Below are 15,903 nucleotides of genomic sequence, written 5' to 3' on the forward strand. Positions count from 1 at the left end.
GAAGACCTGAGAGCCCCACGCGGGTGGCTTCCCTAGACCCTGCCGCGGGACTCGGCCCAGGGATGCGTAGGTAAAAATCGGTCCAACTGCACACACTATGGTCTGTGCCTTTGTTACATGTAATGATACCTGTTTAAAAGGAAGAGGGGAAGAGAATAGCCCCTGGGCTCCCGTTTGCTTCCAACTTTCACAGATTCAACCTACACTGTTTAGAGGGTGGAGGGGTGCAGAACGTTGCTCTGTGGAGGAGGGTCTGGGAAGTCACTGTCTGCATCCTCAGTGCAAAGGAGAACCAGCTCTGCCGCTGCCTGTCACCACTCTGGTGAGTGTGATTTTCTGGAGCTCACCTTCCTTGTTGGCAAAGTGAGGCCGTAACATGGAAGTCAAGGAGCAGTAAAGGAGGTGGGTGCCCCACATAGCACCCTGTCTGGCCCACACTCTTTGCTCCATGACCCTTTGGTCCTTCCCTCAGAACAGCAGGACGGGAATGTCTCTGTTAGGTCCCCAGAGAAGATCCAGATGCTAATATTTACCCCATCTCTCAAATGTCTCATTACAGTCATCTGGAATGAAGGGTCCATCAAAGGCAAAGCCTTGCGGGAACAAGTTTCTGCCACCAAACAGTCAAGGATATGGAGACTGAGAGTCAGTCCCATCAGGCAGCACTGGCAGCTGGAAAACACACTAGCGACCTCCAGTCCTGAAACACTAGCTCAAGGAAGAGACTAAAACCTAGAGAGAGCTTAGGACCGTTCTTCAATATCCTCCTACCTCTTGTATCCATAAGGCTGAGCAAAGTATAAAAAGCAAATGCAAAATTTGATCCCAAGGATTGGCTGAACGTCCGTGCTGGTAAAGTTATACCCTTTTCATAGAAAGCCTTGGTCAGGAAGCCGTAGGACCCAGAAAAGAACAGGGATCTAGGGGAGGATTCAAAGAGCTTGGCGTTTTCTGAATTCTGCATCCTCAAAGAGCATCCTTTGTCAGCTGAAGCAACCCCCTGCCTTCGGTCCTCTGAAACACTTCTTGAAGACCCTGTAATCGCTCTCAATGAAGGAGCCACTCTGCGAGGGGGACAGTTTTCCTTCTGCACTGCCCTGTATTGTCTCCGGAAATGATACGAGGCATATCCCAGCATGCTCCCAAAGGAAGGGGAGCGGCAAACTCAACCCGGAGAGCGTAAGGATTTGAAGCCAACATTTTCTAATTTTACTGACAAACTTGGGGAAAATGTAGGAATAGATTTTTAGGGTACTCAACAAAGGAGGGAGGAACATAATTCTAAATTAGCCTGAATTCATCGACGTCTGATTGTAAGAGAGATTCTGGGTTTGCCGTACTGGTGTGAGAAGTGTGAGAACATAGAACACCAGGTGATTTTCCCTAAGGTTTTGCATGTCACCCGTGAGCCGAGCTGTCCATTATGTATGGGAACACTCAAAGTTCCATTACCAATTGGAAAGGGTTTATACGCAACTGGGCCGTGGCCCTGGGACTGCTGATACTCCAGGGTCACCCACCCACCAACTACTTAGTTCAAGATTGATTACTTTGGACCTCTTTCATTATGGAAAAGGTAGCGATATCACCTCACTAAAACAGGCTCGTATATGTGGGTCTGGAATAGCACCTCTGTCTATCCAATCACTAGGGCATTCTATGGGATACTACTTCTGACCAAATACTTCACTTTACAGTCAAAGAGGGAAGGCATTGGATAGATATCCTTGTGATTCGAGCCTATCACGCAGGAGCGGTAATGTGTTTTGAATGGTGACTTGAATTACTGAAGATTTACTTTCAGGACTAGCTCTGAGGCAGTACCTAATGAAGTTGAGGTATTGTCCTTTAAGACAAGTGGTCCTTTAAGGACAAATGTCCTTTAAGACATTTCCCCATAAGACATTCTCCCCATAGCCAGACTAAACAGATCTAGAAGACGGTAGTGTGGGAATGGTGCCTGATCCATTTTATATAGTAACTCACTCTCTTCACCTTTGGACCCCACCAATTTAGAGTTTTTGAATCCGAGAAGGGAATGCTCTATATGGGGCAGCCGGCCCGTAGGGCAGCTCCCTTTGCAAAGGGGAAGTATGAGGTTTCATTGCATGATGGAGATCTCCATTATCTAGCAGAAGTTTTGTTTAAGAGTGAACAGAGAAGTCTGAGTGTATGGAGATGTGGAACAGGGAAGGAGTGAGGCTGTAATAAACATAATAAACCTTTTTTTTCTTCTTTTAGAGTCTCCACTATCTGAAATCATTCCAAAAATCGAAAAGCCATTATTTTGTGAGTCTTGGTTGGAGGGCGGGACCGGCTAGTTCCCAGACACCAGATAGAAGTTCTTCCAGCTTAGATGTTACTGCCCAGAACTTTGAATGTGGAACCAGGGTGCAGAGAGTCAGCGTCAGTTTCGAATTCATTCCCATGGTGGCGGTGGTAGAACCAAGGAGGAGCAGTGTGAGTCGTGGTTTTCTGCATCCAAGAGCCATGGCACCCAACCCAAGCTGTTTTTGAGATGTGATTGGGTCGTGGTCCCAGACCTCTAGCTTTCCTGGATCCAACCCATTTTCCAGATAGATCCCATTTCTCCTATGGATCTTGCGAGCTCCCAACAGCCTTCCGTTACATTCCTGTCCATGTTAGCTGGAGTTGGATGTGTTGCTAGCAACCATGAATCTAACTGGCCCCTCTCATCTGAGCTCTGTCCTTTGCTTCCATTGATATTAGGGAGGGGAGATGTCAGGACCAACTCTAGTCAGCTCTTAGATTACCCACCCTGGAAAGAAGCAACTTGGAGAAGGATTAAACACAGCTCATCCACAACAATATCCCCTTTATTGATATTAATCACAGTTATGAGGTCTTGTCCATCAGAGACTTTGCATCATGTAGAACTACATACAAAGATGTAAAAAATACACACACGCCAACCACCAAACCAATTAATTTCAACCAATCAAAAACCTCTGAATGTGTCTTCAGTTTTGATCATCAGTGCTTCAGAAGAACAGACGCAGACCCAGCATAAGGTCGGCCTTTGGGGTCTCAGAGCATTCACAGGGCAGGGTCTTCACCCTTGGAAGCAATTCATGTAAACGCAGAGGGCAGGCATCGATAACACAGTGCCTAAATACGTGGCCCTGGGCTGCTGGCCTTGCCGGCAGAGCCCGTTTAAGGTCCCAGATGCCCCTCCGACCAAGAGGATGGTAGGCTTTCACTATGTGTGAAGCAGACAGTGTATCGCCCATTGGAGGAGCTCTCCGTAGGAAGGAGCAGATTGCCTCTGGTCTACTTCAAGTCATCCTTGAGGGTCACTTCAGAATGATGACTTGGCCAAGATTTACTTCTCAAGGGGAAATGTAGACATCTCTCTTTTTCTTCCTACCCCTTCTTCCCTTCTCATCCTAAGCTCTCTGGCCAAACTCCAGCAAAGCCTGCAGCAGTTTAAGACTTCTGGTTCAGGTTACAGGTTACTGAATGGTCAACAGGGAAGGACCTACTGCAGGTTCCGAATGTCTTTCTCTCGCTAAAGTTAGCTTAAGTAGCTCCCTCCGTCACTCCGAGAGGGGTTGAGCTCCAGCCGTCTGCTGGAGTCCCGGAGTCTCTTAGAAAACTGCAGGCTACAAATATGTTACAAGAAATGTCTAAGGATTTGGAAACCAGGACAAATCGCTTTGCTCTTGGCATCGATAGAAAGCAGAGGTCTCTGACCAAAGCTGCTCTCTGACTTCTTTTTGCAGGGCACGCTGTATGTTCGTGGCTGTCCGAATTCCCTAATTCCCTTAACCTCAATAGCATCGATCTTTGCCTTGCAAAAAAGAAAAAAGAAAGAAAGAAAAAGACTAACTGATTCCCGTCCCTTTGTGCCCTTCCCATCCAGCATCTCCCTCACGGGACGCAGGAAGAAGGCACGGTCCTCCTCGGGCTGGCTGGACCTTGGAGAGTAGGTTGCAATGTCTGGGATGTCCCAGTTCTGGTCTAACAGGCAGATGATCAGCGGCGAGAGACCAGGAGGGATGGATGAGAGGTGTCCTGACCGTTCTGCTCTGAGTCACAAGGCAAAAAAAATGCTCGGAAGCTTCTCTCTTGGTAGCTTGCTCCTGTAGGTGAACTTGATAAGCTGCCCCTGAGCCCAGTGAGGGAGACTAAGGGTACGAAAGCAGAGATTTCCCTGATCTGTGTGGCCTGGGTAATCCTGCTGAAGAAAGATTCTATTCAGTGGCCAAAACCAAAGATCTGTGGTTCTGTGACACCTTGACATTCTAAGTAAAACTACTATCTCCCTCAAGAGAAAAGTAAAAATTGTCATGTGATGATCAGAGTCAATCAGGATAATGAGATGAAAAGGAGAGAAAGGGAAAAGGTTTGAATGTAAAGAGAGAGCTTGCGGTCCCGTGGAAGCCAGCCGCTGCAGTGTCCTTGTGCTGCTTTTCCTGGGCTCTGAAGCATCTCAGCTCTAGCCCAGGCCGACATCGAGTGACATCATCACGACAAATCCCAGGATGGAGGCCCAGGATGCCAGTTTCCCGTTACCACTAGGAGGGAAGGAAAGGAAGACCTTAATGTACTCTGGCACATTGTCCAAACTGCAAGAATCCTCTGCGATGTCCAATTCCAATAAAAAAAAAATGTACCACAATGATTAGTAAGGACAATGATATTGACATGTAACATTAACGGGGGCCTTACTATATGCCAGGAAAAGCAAGTCATGTCATCCCAAAGGATGACCACATGAAATCAGGAGTCCTATCATTAATCTCTTATTACTGGTGGGGAAACTGAGGCATACAGAAGTAACTTGCCCAAAGATACCTCTTATAGCTCTGGACTAAATGCTTGAATGATAAAGAGTGACAATCAAATACTTGATGATATTATTGAATCTGACCGTTTAAACTAGCCTTAGCATCATTCGGCTATAAAAACCAAATGAAACAAGGGTGCCTGGGTGGCTCAGTCGGTTAAGCATCTGACTCTTAATTTCAGCTCAGGTCACGATCTCACAGTTCATGAAATCGAGCCCTACGTCAGGCTCTGTGCTGGCAGCACTGGGCTTGCTTGGGCTTCTCTCTCTCTCTCTCTCCCCCACTTTCAAAATAAATAAATATGTAAAAGAACAAATGAAACAACAAACAAAGGAAGCCCCCACCCCCTGGACATCTGGCCTATAGCTACACAATGAGAACATGGATGGATAGCTTTGGCTCTCAGAGCTCACCTCTCCCGAGATCCAGCCCTAGAAAAATCGAGAAAGAGAAGGGTGGGGAGAGAAAGGGACAATATGCAAAACTACTCGTCTGTGTCATGGGGGTGGGGAGGTAGAGTGAATGAATGCCACTGCCTGGTGTTGCCTGGGCCATCGCCACCCACCTGCCCCTTCCTCCTCTCTCCAATTTCAGAAAACACCATTGAGAAAGGGGGTGGGGATGATCTTGGGAAGCCGCAGAAAGGGGTGGGAGCAAAGAGAGGAGCAGCAAGTGAAGAAAGGGAAGATCTCCATGCTGGGACCCCACCCCTACCCAGGGGTTGGGAAATGGACAAGGGCAGATGGGGGAGGGGATGCTCTCCAACCTGATCTGAGCCTCGGGGATGATGTCGTCCATGACTACATAGACCATGGCACCAGCAGCAAAGGCCAGGGCGTAGGGCAGGAGGGGCTCAGCCAGCACCACGGCAAAGGCGCCAAAGACCCCTGCCAGGGGCTCCACCATGCCGCTGAGCTGCCCGTACCTAAGGAGAGACCAGAGACGAGTGCCACCGTGGGGAAAGTCAGGCAGAGACACCAGTGCACTCAGACACTCTGTGCTCGGAGGGCTGACTCCGCCCCAGACAACAGATGCATTTCATTCCGCATCATACCTGCACCTGACAGCGCAAATCACCTCACTGCGTTTTCAGCCACCTCCTTCTTCCCCGACCTCCTCTAACACAGCAGGCTCCGCCCTCCTGCGTTTCTAGTAGCATTTGAAGGTTTCCACATTGTCTATTTTCCATAATAGCATTATTGATATATAATTCACATACCATACAGCACACCCATTTAATGTGTACAGTTCAGCGGTTTAAGTATCGTCACAAGGTTGTGCAACCATCACCACTATCTAGTTCCAGAACATTCTTGTCACCACAAAAGGAAACCCCATACCCATTAGCGGCCACTCCCCAACCCTCACTGCCCCGCCGCCCTCTGGCTCCTGGCAACCGCCGATCTGCTTTTTGTCTTGATGGATTTGCCTGTTTTGGATATTTCATATAAATGGACTCATGTACTATGTGGCCCTTTTTACCGGCTTATTTTATCACACACAATGCCATCAAGGTGCATCCATGTTGTAGCACGCATCATTCCTTTTATGACTGAGAAATTCCCCATTGGACAGATCCACCACATGCTTGCTCTCCATTGGTCAGTAGATGTCTACTTGTCTCTTGACCGAGAGGACACTGACTAGGAGTGGTAGGGACATTTCCCAAGGACAGGTGAGCCTGGTATGTTTGGCGGTTTGGGTCACAACTCTACCCCTTTTTGAAGGGGCTGCACCCATTCATCTCTGCTGAAGAGGAGCACCTACCTGGCCAGGGGTCAACGGATGGCCTGACCCCCTACCCCCATCTTGGATTAAGCTGAGATTTCTTCTTTACAAAAATCCCTGGGGTGGGGGGAGCGCCTGGGCAGCTCCATCAGTTAGGTATCCAGCCTCAGCTCAGGTCATGATCTCGCGGTCCGTGAGTTTGAGCCCCGCATCAGGCTCTGTGCTGATGGCTCAGAGCCTGGAGCCTGCTTCAGATTCTGTGTCTTCCTTTCTCTCTCTCTGTCCCTTCCCTGCTCACACTCTGTCTTTGTCTCTGTCTCTCTCAAAAATAAATAAACATTAAAAATAGTTTTTTTAATCCCTGGGGCACCTGGGTGGTTCAGTTGGTTAAGCATCCAACTCTTCATTTCAGTTCAGGTCATGATCTTATGGTTCATGGGAGATTGAGCCCCATGGTGGACTCTGCCTGAAATTCTCTCTCTCTCTCTCTCTCTCTCTCTCTCCCTCTCTCTTTGCCCCTCCCCAACTTGTGCATGCACACACTCTCTTTCAAAATAAAAAGAATAATAATTCCCTTTATTCGAGCTAGTGAGATTAAAACAGGAGTCCAGGGGAGCTAGTATTTGCTCCCCACAGCTTAGCACCACCTACAAAAGTCACCTACTGTGGGTTGAATACCAGTAGACAAGGGAGTTGGGATATATTTCCCACTGTCCCTTGCTGTGGGCATTTGGCAAGATATACTGCCTGTAACCCTCAATCTCTCCATCTGTAAAATGGGGGCAAGAAACCCAGAAGTGCACCGGGACACTTCCTGCCCAGCGTGCCTCCCCGGTGACAGGACCAGGCTGTGAGCTCCACCCCCCACCTGCTTCTCCCTGGTCCGGAGCAGACAGTGGGCCTGGGGGAGATGCTGACTGCACTGTAGAGCCCTGTAAGGGGCCACCGCTGCCCGGCTTGTGCTGCGTGCACAGGTCAGCAGACTTTGGGGCTCTTTACTGCATGTCAGTTCCTGGCTTGGCTTTGTCACTTGGGGAAAATGTGAGTTTGACGTCAGGCCCAGACTGGAGCAAGAAGAAAAAAAGTTTAATCTCCGGGTCCCTCACCTCCTGTCCCGTGGTGCCCCTCCTGAATGAAACAACAGTCACAGCTACTGGGCTCCCAGAACTCACATCTGAATCAAATCTCCAAGGCCCTCTTGCCCTGCCCGCACCCAGGCCTCTATTCCGTAGACTCCGACAATGGAAAAGGAGACAAGAGAGGGTGAAATAAGATAATTTAAGTATGTGTAAGAACTTGTAAGTCATAAGGCCCCATAAAATGGAAGGCATTTTTAAATTGTTGTTATTAGCAGTCTTTTTAAATGCCCTTGCCGTACATTCTAGAGCAGTGATTGTTTTAACAGAGAAATCCTCTGGGGCTCAGAGTCCTGAGTTGAGAGAAGATTAGACTTTTAGTCTTGGAGTCACCACCATTGAAACTGGTCATCTGACATTCTAGGCCACACTTCGCTCCTCTGAAAACCGAGGGCTCACCTGACATGTCACTGAGAAGGTATAATTAAGGAATAGACTAGAAAGGCCTTTGGGGACCATGAAAACACGAAGTCTGAGTGCAATAGGGCATCTTCTCCTACTGACACAATCCTGGTCATCACATTGACAAGGGCTGTGACAGGGGCTAGTGTGTGACTCTTGGGGACCACCTGTGGTCAGATGGGCCTAAGTAAAGGCATGTGACATTTAGGGTAGACATCGGTTTACTTCCTACTAGAGGACAAAGAACCCTGACACTGAATGGGCATAGCATGACTACAATGGAGGCATTTTGAATTGGAAACATGGCAATTTGAGCTGGTTTATACAAACATAGAAGGTCAAGAGATGCCATTTTTGAGCTTTCTCCCACCCCTGGTTCAGGATTCAAACAGATTGTCGGTGTGCAGGCTCCAGAGTCACTTCCAGGGCAGAAGAGACGGTTCTTGAAGAAAGAAGAGACCGTTCTGACTTTACATCAGACACGACCCTGGCCTCTGAGAGTGGACACCTTGGAGCACTTACCAGAAGGCTCTCCAGGGGGAGAAGCCAGCCCCTCGCAGGGGGAGGCTGACGGCGAGGCCCTCGGGGAAATTCTGGATCCCAATTCCAATGGCTAAATTCCTGAAAGATCAAGAAGACACATGAGCGCAGCTGTCTAGAACTGAGCTCCCACGCACACAGGACCCCCTGGCCTGGGCCCAACGACGTCCCTCGTGTCAGAGATCCAGGTGACACCTGTGTCAGGTGGAGGAAAGAGGAGGGTTAGGGGCACGTGTGTAGGTGCAGGACACAAGGAAAAAGGGCTGATACAGACCGCCAGCCCCCTCGTGCTCTTCCTGGTCCCCAGAGACACTGGATCTTTATGGTGCTACAGAAAGCAGAGAACATGCGAGCCGGACATCGGGATGACCCATACTCTGCCAGTCAGCTGTATAACTTTGTGCAAATCACTTAACTTGGTGAGTCTCAGAGCCTTATGAATAACGTGGACAGGTTTGTGTGGGGATGGTAACATCTACGAAGGACTACCGACTGCCGTGTGGCCCAATGGCCGCACGCCTGTACAGTTGCCAGCACCCAGCACGTGTGAGGTGCTCAGTACATTTGGTTTCCATTCCCTTATGGCATGGAAATGGGTACATCACATTTTACTGACAGGCGGCCTCAGAAATGGGATGAGGAATGCTGGACAGAATCCAACAGGGACACAGGTCTCCTGGGCTCTCTGCGGGTCCGGCACTGCACCCCGCTTCTTTGGGCCCTTGTGGTGCTCACCACGATCCTCTCTCCTGTGCTCCTGCGGGACACGTGGAGGCTGCAGGAGGGGCTGTGCTGCGGTAACCGGGCAGGCTTATGGGCAAACTGCCTGCTATCTGCAGAGGGTGAAGAAAGGCCGGCCTTGGGGGCTACCCTTGGGATCAGGGTCAAGAGGCTCACTTCTCAGGGCTCCGTCAGTTAGGCATCCAACTCGGTTTCAGCCCAGGTCATGATCACACAGTTTGTGAGTTCAAGCCCTGTGTCGGGCTCTGTGCTAACAGGGTGGAGCCTGCTTGGGATTCTCTCTCTACACTCTCCTGCTCTCTCACTCTCTCTCTCTCTCTCAAAACAACAACAACAACAGTCTTAAAAAAAAAAAAATAGAAGAGGCTCACTTCTCACCTCTTGGGTCCTGGGCCTAGGAATCCAAACCCAGCCTTGGATCATTTGGTCAAGGCCTGCTCAAATTATAGGACCCCTGTATGCTCCCACCAGCCCTGGGCAGAGAGCACAGGGCTCTAGAGGCTTCTGCTATCACTGTCATAGCCCACACTGACCCCGAGCTCCTACTTCAGGAGCAAGGAACATTGGAAATATATTTCTGTGGAAGAAATGAACCTTAAGGGGGCACTTGCCAATATCATCTTGCCAATATTTCGTAAGCCCCTGTCCTGCCTTCTCAAACAGATCCCCAAAGTGGTGATCCTCCCCCCCCACACACTTTTTCAGCATCCCCTTCCCACTCCCAAATGGGTAAGTGAATACAACCAGCTTTCTTGACCTGAATCTAAGGTTTCTTTCAATGGGGAAGATCAACGTGTCTGACCAGGTCCCATGCCCCCTGTCTGACGTGGAAACAGCCTTCTGCGGCGGACATCGCCTGCCCCTCCCACCACGTTCACAGCTAGGCGCATGGCTCACTCCCCACCTAACCCCAGAGTTGCCAGCCCCACGTCACCAGCAAGTCAGAGCTGGGGCACCTCGGCCAAAGTCCTCACCACGACGCAGCTCTGACTGCAGCCATCCGCCAGGCGTGCTGCGGGGGCCTCCTCCACATCCTGTCAGGAGCCACCATCCTGATAAGCAGCACAGAAACCCATTCTTCTACCCCTGGCAAGCCACGTCACCTCCGCCCTGCCCTGACTCTGACACAGGGCTCCCAGGCCAACCAGCTGCTACACCTGGAACCTGTCGGGCTGTCCTCAGCAGGAAACCACCTCGCTGGGGATCACCAGATCTCTCCCAAGTGCTCCCCGGCTCCTTCAGCCCCGCCCCCGCCAGCAAGGGCTGGACCTCGGAGCCTCTGCCCTCCCCATCTCTATCCCTTCCTAACTTGGTTCTGTTCTTCACATGTGCACAGCCCACCCTGTCCCCTGCTCCGCCCTCTGTCCTGCATCTGTTAGACGTCAACTAGGTAGGCGGGTCCCATGGAAGGGCTCAGTCCCCTCCACACCCTCTAGACCACTGCGTCATCACCAGCAGCCCAGGACCGAATTAAAAATCTCGGTGCTCCCAGCCCTGGCCACATATTCACAGATGCTGATGCCTGGGCCCAAGCCCCTGGAGACCTCGATGAATCGCTCTGGTGCCGGGCTCCAGATCCGAAGACGTGAAGAGTGTGCCAGCGATGTGGAGAGAGCCCAGGACCTACGACATCACCCGAATGGGTGAGGATGAGGCCGGTCACCACGCCCACCTCCAACCCGAGGCCCCTTTCCTGCTATCCTGACGCTCAGCTGAGAAGCGACATGGGGAGTGGCCCCAGGTGGCAGCTGAGGACGCCAGCGGCTCCTTGAGAATGCACCAGGTGCCAGCAGCCTGGGTGCCTCCTGCGCACAAACCCCGAACTGGGGAGCCCTGGTGGGGCTCGGAACGGAACAGAAGCCTCGAAGTGGAGGGTTGCTGGGGTGACAGAACTAGTAACAACAGTGACAGGAGCGAGTGGCGTCCAGGTGCCCAGGGTGAAAGAGCAGACGGGGAGCAGGGGCTCAGGCTGGCCGGGCGGGTCCCTGGGAAGGACAAGCTTGGAGCTGGCGTAGCAGGGGGGGCCAAGATCAGCATGATGGAGGTGGGGATGGACGGACTGCCAGGAAGGAAGCCCCTGACACTCGCTCCCTCTCTCGGCCCTACTGTGCTCAACCTCAGCTCCACGTGCTGGCCAGGCACTTGCTGCTGCCTCCCCAGGAAGCAGGGCCTGGTGGGCCATCCCCTCCTTTGTTCCACTCTGGGGAGGGAAAGCCCAGAGGAGGTTTCCAGGACAGGCTATGAAGATTCCAAAGAGGATTCAAAAGCAAGGGGAGAAACCTAAACCTTGTCCTTCCCAAGACTGGGAGGCTGCTGCGTTCTGTGCTCTGTTCTTCCCAGAGGAGCACAAAGACACCACCACTGATCTAGACGGCGGCAACTGAGTGGCAGGGAAAAGGAAGCGGGGAGGAAGGGCTCATTAAGAAAAGAAACCACAGGCCATCCCCTGATGGCACCCCTTCCCCTCAGCGTCAAGCCAAGCCCCACAGTGACCTGTCACCAGTGTCCGATTCACAAGGGAGGGGAGAGAAGGGCTGGGAAAGGACATCCATGGGGAGAGCAGGGGTGGGGAGGAAAGAGGAAGAGTGGGGGAGGGCCGGGGCCTGACAGGTGCAATCCTGGCCCTCCAGGCTGCTGGTCGGGAGGGCCTTCCTGCCCTTGTCTTCAGGTACCGCTAATCCTAAGAGGTGAGCGACAGGAAGAAAGGCCATCCCAGTTCACAGCTGCTTCCGCTTTTTCTTAGAGGCCCGACCCCACGTCCCCGCCACATCAGGTCTGCCTTCTCATCTCCTGCGTCCTTCTCCCGCTCAGCCTCCAGAGTACAAGTCCGCGAAAACCTGGGCTGCGAGGGCCCTTGGAGGTCCCTTGTTCAGCCCCTTCATGGTAAGGGAGAAACAAAGGCACAGAGGAGCAGTGTGACAGACTGTGGGTGTGCCCGACAGACCTGCCGGGCCCCCAGATGCACCATTGTGACCCAGTGCAAGCTGTAAGAAACTCGACCTTCACTTTGTCCACAAAACGGGCACAAACCGCCCCATTTTCAGGGTTCTTCCGTGGACAATTGTTCTGAAATGCCGGTCATGGCTCACAACCCAGAGCTGGTGCTCCTCAAACGGTCCTGCCGTTCAAATGGCTCAAGGTCCCTGAATGCGGCGGCTTTCAGGCTCTGCTGCTCCCCAGCGCCTGGTGACCTTCCCCACCTCACATGAAACCTCTTCTCGGGCTCACGCTCCTCCATCTTCCTGATTCTGTGACCGCCTGGTCAGAACCAAGGCCAGGAATCACAACTGACAGCCAGCAGGGAGCCCCCTTTCAAGGGCGCGTCCAGAATCCGCCACTGTGGGCAGGCCATGTGCAAGCGCACATGTCACATGAAGAAAGATGTTGGGAAGGGCCCCCCTATCTTCAAGGAGTTTACAATCAATGAGAGGACAAAATACCTGCCTACAAAGGACAGCATGGCCCTGAACTGGCTCAAGGCCATAAGAGCAGCACAAAGTGTGAGAGGAAAACAGAGGAAGATGATCCAAGACAGAAGGCGACATTCGAGGTGGACTTCAAAGGATGGGGATCCTTTTAATTGACAGAGAGAGAAGGGGAGACGCATGTCCTAAGGGAAGAAGGAACCAAGCAAGCGTAGGTATGTGGTGGTGGGCCAGGGTCATCCAGCCTTCTTTTCTCACCCCTTCTCCAATTCAAAGCCAACACACACACACACACACACACACACACACACACACAAACGCTGGAGTCACAGCCCATCTTTCCTAGACCACCATCTTGTAAGGACCATTCCTGGGCACAAGAAAGGTTCACGGTTTGAGTCTGCTGGCTTTCGAGAGAGAAGCTGAGTGCTCAGGGCCCCAGCCCCAACCACACCCCAGGGGTCTTGCCAAGGCCAAGTGTGGAGTTGAGCCCATCTTTGGAGGTGTTCCCTTGAAACCCACTTATCGGCAGTCTCCACACAAACCTCTCAGTATCTCAGGCCTTGAACTTGGGGAACTTGCTTTCCAGCATGGGCAGCAGCACAAGGCACCAGGTGCCCGGTCTCCATGGCAACAACCTGCCCCTGAAACCCGCTGGTGTCTCATCTTCCATTACCATGCCCATCAGAGCGAGCCTAAGGTCGCCCAGCTGGAATAAATGACCATCATCCCAGCCATTTATTGAAGGTGATAAAGTGTGAGGCACGGGTGTGGGTGTCTTATTACGCGTAGCAGCACAGTTAACCTCAACCACCTACGTAAGTGTTTTCTGCCCTTCCTATCACGATTTTACAGCTGGGGAAACTGATACGTAAGTGGCCGCCCCCAAGGCCACCCGGCCATGAAGCGGCCCTACTTTGGGTCCTCTGGGCCTCACTCAGACCCATCACAGCGTCTTGGAAAGAGATGGCCACCTGGGCTCACGTCCCCGGCAGACAAGCAGGTGACGCCCTATGGCCACTCAGTGGCGATCTGCGTTTTGGGCCCACTCTGGAGGCAAGGAGGCTGATCCAGATGGAGGAGGCATTAAGCAGAGACCCCCAGAGTTAATGGGGTTGGGACATCCCATTCACAGCACGGCTTCTCAACCTCACCACTCTGGACGTTTTAGGCCAGATCACTCTCTGCTGTAGGGTCTGTCTTGGGCATCGGGATGTTTAACAGCATCTCTGGCCTCTTCCTGCTAGCTTCCAGCAGCGCCCTCCTGGTCATGACACCCTAAGATGTCTCCAGACGCTGCAGAATGTCTTCTTGGGGGGCCAATGATCGCTACTTGAGAACCTCGGCCTAGGGTAGAGCGACAGCTTGCTTCCTCAGCAAGGAACGTCAGAAAACATTGTTCAGACCAAGCCAAGGATGATATCCAACCCCATTCATCTTACTGGAGAATTTCTAACTCTGGTGGAGTTGAGTCTTCCAGGGAACTTAGTTGTGGCAGGACAGACCCCTGGGATTCGAGGTAAAAACGACACTGGATAATGACAGGGCCTCTGCTCCCGCCTTCCTAAGGCGGTAGCTTTGGGGTTGCACAACTGTGGACACACCACATGTGGCGGGTGCTCTGTGAACGGCACCCTTGCGGAGCTGTGCGATGGGGCATTCCTGCTTGAACCCCAAGCACAGATTATTGTTCTGCAGTGGCTGTAGTGCTGGGCTTGGAGGTGAGGCCGCCTCGGGGCGGTGGGAGGGAGAGTCACGGATGCCCTGAGACCTGGCAGGTGCGCGTCCTTCCAACCCGCAGCCCGCTCTCCAGGCTATGATCTCTGCGCTGCTGATTATGAAAGAACAGCCTATTCCTGACAAGGCCCGCTGCACCAGGCTCTTTCAGATCCTCCCTGTGCCGTGAGCGTGTGTGTTCTTGCGTGGCAGGCCCTCACATACCGCTGTGATGGTTATCGTCCTGCCCTGAAAGGCCTGACTGTTGAGGCTCGGCGGTGACATCACCGGCTTCCCACTCGGGCTGCCGGCCTAGGTGTTTGATGAGCCTGCAGGTGGGAAGGGGCTGGATGCTCCCCGAGGGCCTGCTGGGCCCTGTGGAGCTGGTTTAGCACGAAAGGGATCTTCCCCCACCCGCTTCTTCCAGTTTTGGGAGGCTTCATTGCCACAGGCTGGAAAGCCGGGATGACCCATCCTTTCCCTTAAAGTCTGCCGACCTTCTTGGAGAGGGCGGGGAAGAGCCCTGGGAAGCAAGCCGCAAGGCAGGGTGGCACACGGGGTGATTCAGGCCACCAGTGCACACCTCTCCTTGCAGGAAAGGGGAGAAGCATCCCGGATGTGGGGGAGGGGGAGAAACCTCTCGCTCCCTCTCCGAGGGACTCCCTGGGGACCTTCACCTGCCCTGTCTCCTGGCAAATAAATCAGTTCTACGCACAGGCCAGGTGAGAGGCTGCCTCGTGAGATTTAAATTTTTTTTTAACATTTTATTAATTTTTGAGAGACACAGAGAAACTATGTGATCAGGAGAGGGGCAGAGAGAGAGAGAGGGAGACACAGGATCTGAAGCAGGTTCCAGGCTCCGAGCTGTCAGCACAGAGCCCGAGGCAGGGCCCAAACCCGCGAACTGTGAGACCATGACCTGAACGGAAGTTGGAAGCCCAACCCACTGAGCCACCCAGGCGCCCTGCCTCGCGAGATTGAAAAAGCACCCGGGACTATGTACTTTCGTACTCATGAAAAGGCTACCAGGTTCTCTCAGCAACAGCCCCGAACTGAAAACTCAGCAATGGCCATCAAAGACTGAATGAATAAAGAAAGAGCGTTCAGGTCACACGGTGCAATAGTGTAGAGCAGTGAGAATGAATAATCTACGGCCAGGTGCGCCCGCGTGATGCATCAGAGGCAAAATTGTGAGTCAAAAAAAAAAAAAACCAGACACAAATCGTGAATGTTGTGTGCTTCCAAGCATGTCGAGTCCCCAAACAGACAAAAGCCAGCTATGTCTTCCCTTACCTACTATTTGATAGGAGGTGTCAGTGGGGACATTCTATGAATAGTTTAGGGAGTCCTACAAGACCCTGGTCAAAGGATCCTTGGAGGGCTGTGGGTGATGAACACTTTGCA

General features: G+C 52.2%; 1 protein-coding gene and 1 long non-coding RNA gene across 8 annotated transcripts in view; one reads left to right on the top strand and one right to left on the bottom strand.

Annotated features, from left to right (window-relative positions):
* The first annotated feature begins 5 nt into the window (after positions 1 to 5).
* Positions 6 to 2,245, top strand: LOC115281844. Its single transcript, XR_003904426.1, has 3 exons — positions 6 to 70; positions 194 to 322; positions 560 to 2,245. It is a non-coding gene; the product is annotated as an uncharacterized LOC115281844 (long non-coding RNA).
* Positions 2,246 to 2,805: 560 nt separating this feature from the next.
* SLC39A11 (solute carrier family 39 member 11) overlaps positions 2,806 to 15,903 on the bottom strand; it is a 353,304-nt gene continuing 340,206 nt past the window's right edge. For all 7 annotated transcript variants that reach the window (XM_029927486.1, XM_029927490.1, XM_029927488.1 and 4 more), the window contains 3 exons: positions 8,600 to 8,698; positions 5,578 to 5,736; positions 2,806 to 4,538 (listed from right to left, as the gene is read on the bottom strand). In XM_029927486.1, coding sequence (XP_029783346.1) covers positions 4,460 to 4,538; positions 5,578 to 5,736; positions 8,600 to 8,698 — 337 coding nt within the window. In that variant the 3' untranslated portion in view covers positions 2,806 to 4,459. The remainder of the gene's footprint in view (positions 4,539 to 5,577; positions 5,737 to 8,599; positions 8,699 to 15,903) is intronic.

Source organism: Suricata suricatta, chromosome 17 (genome assembly GCF_006229205.1).
Source record: "Suricata suricatta isolate VVHF042 chromosome 17, meerkat_22Aug2017_6uvM2_HiC, whole genome shotgun sequence".
NCBI classification, from domain to species: Eukaryota; Metazoa; Chordata; class Mammalia; order Carnivora; family Herpestidae; genus Suricata; species Suricata suricatta.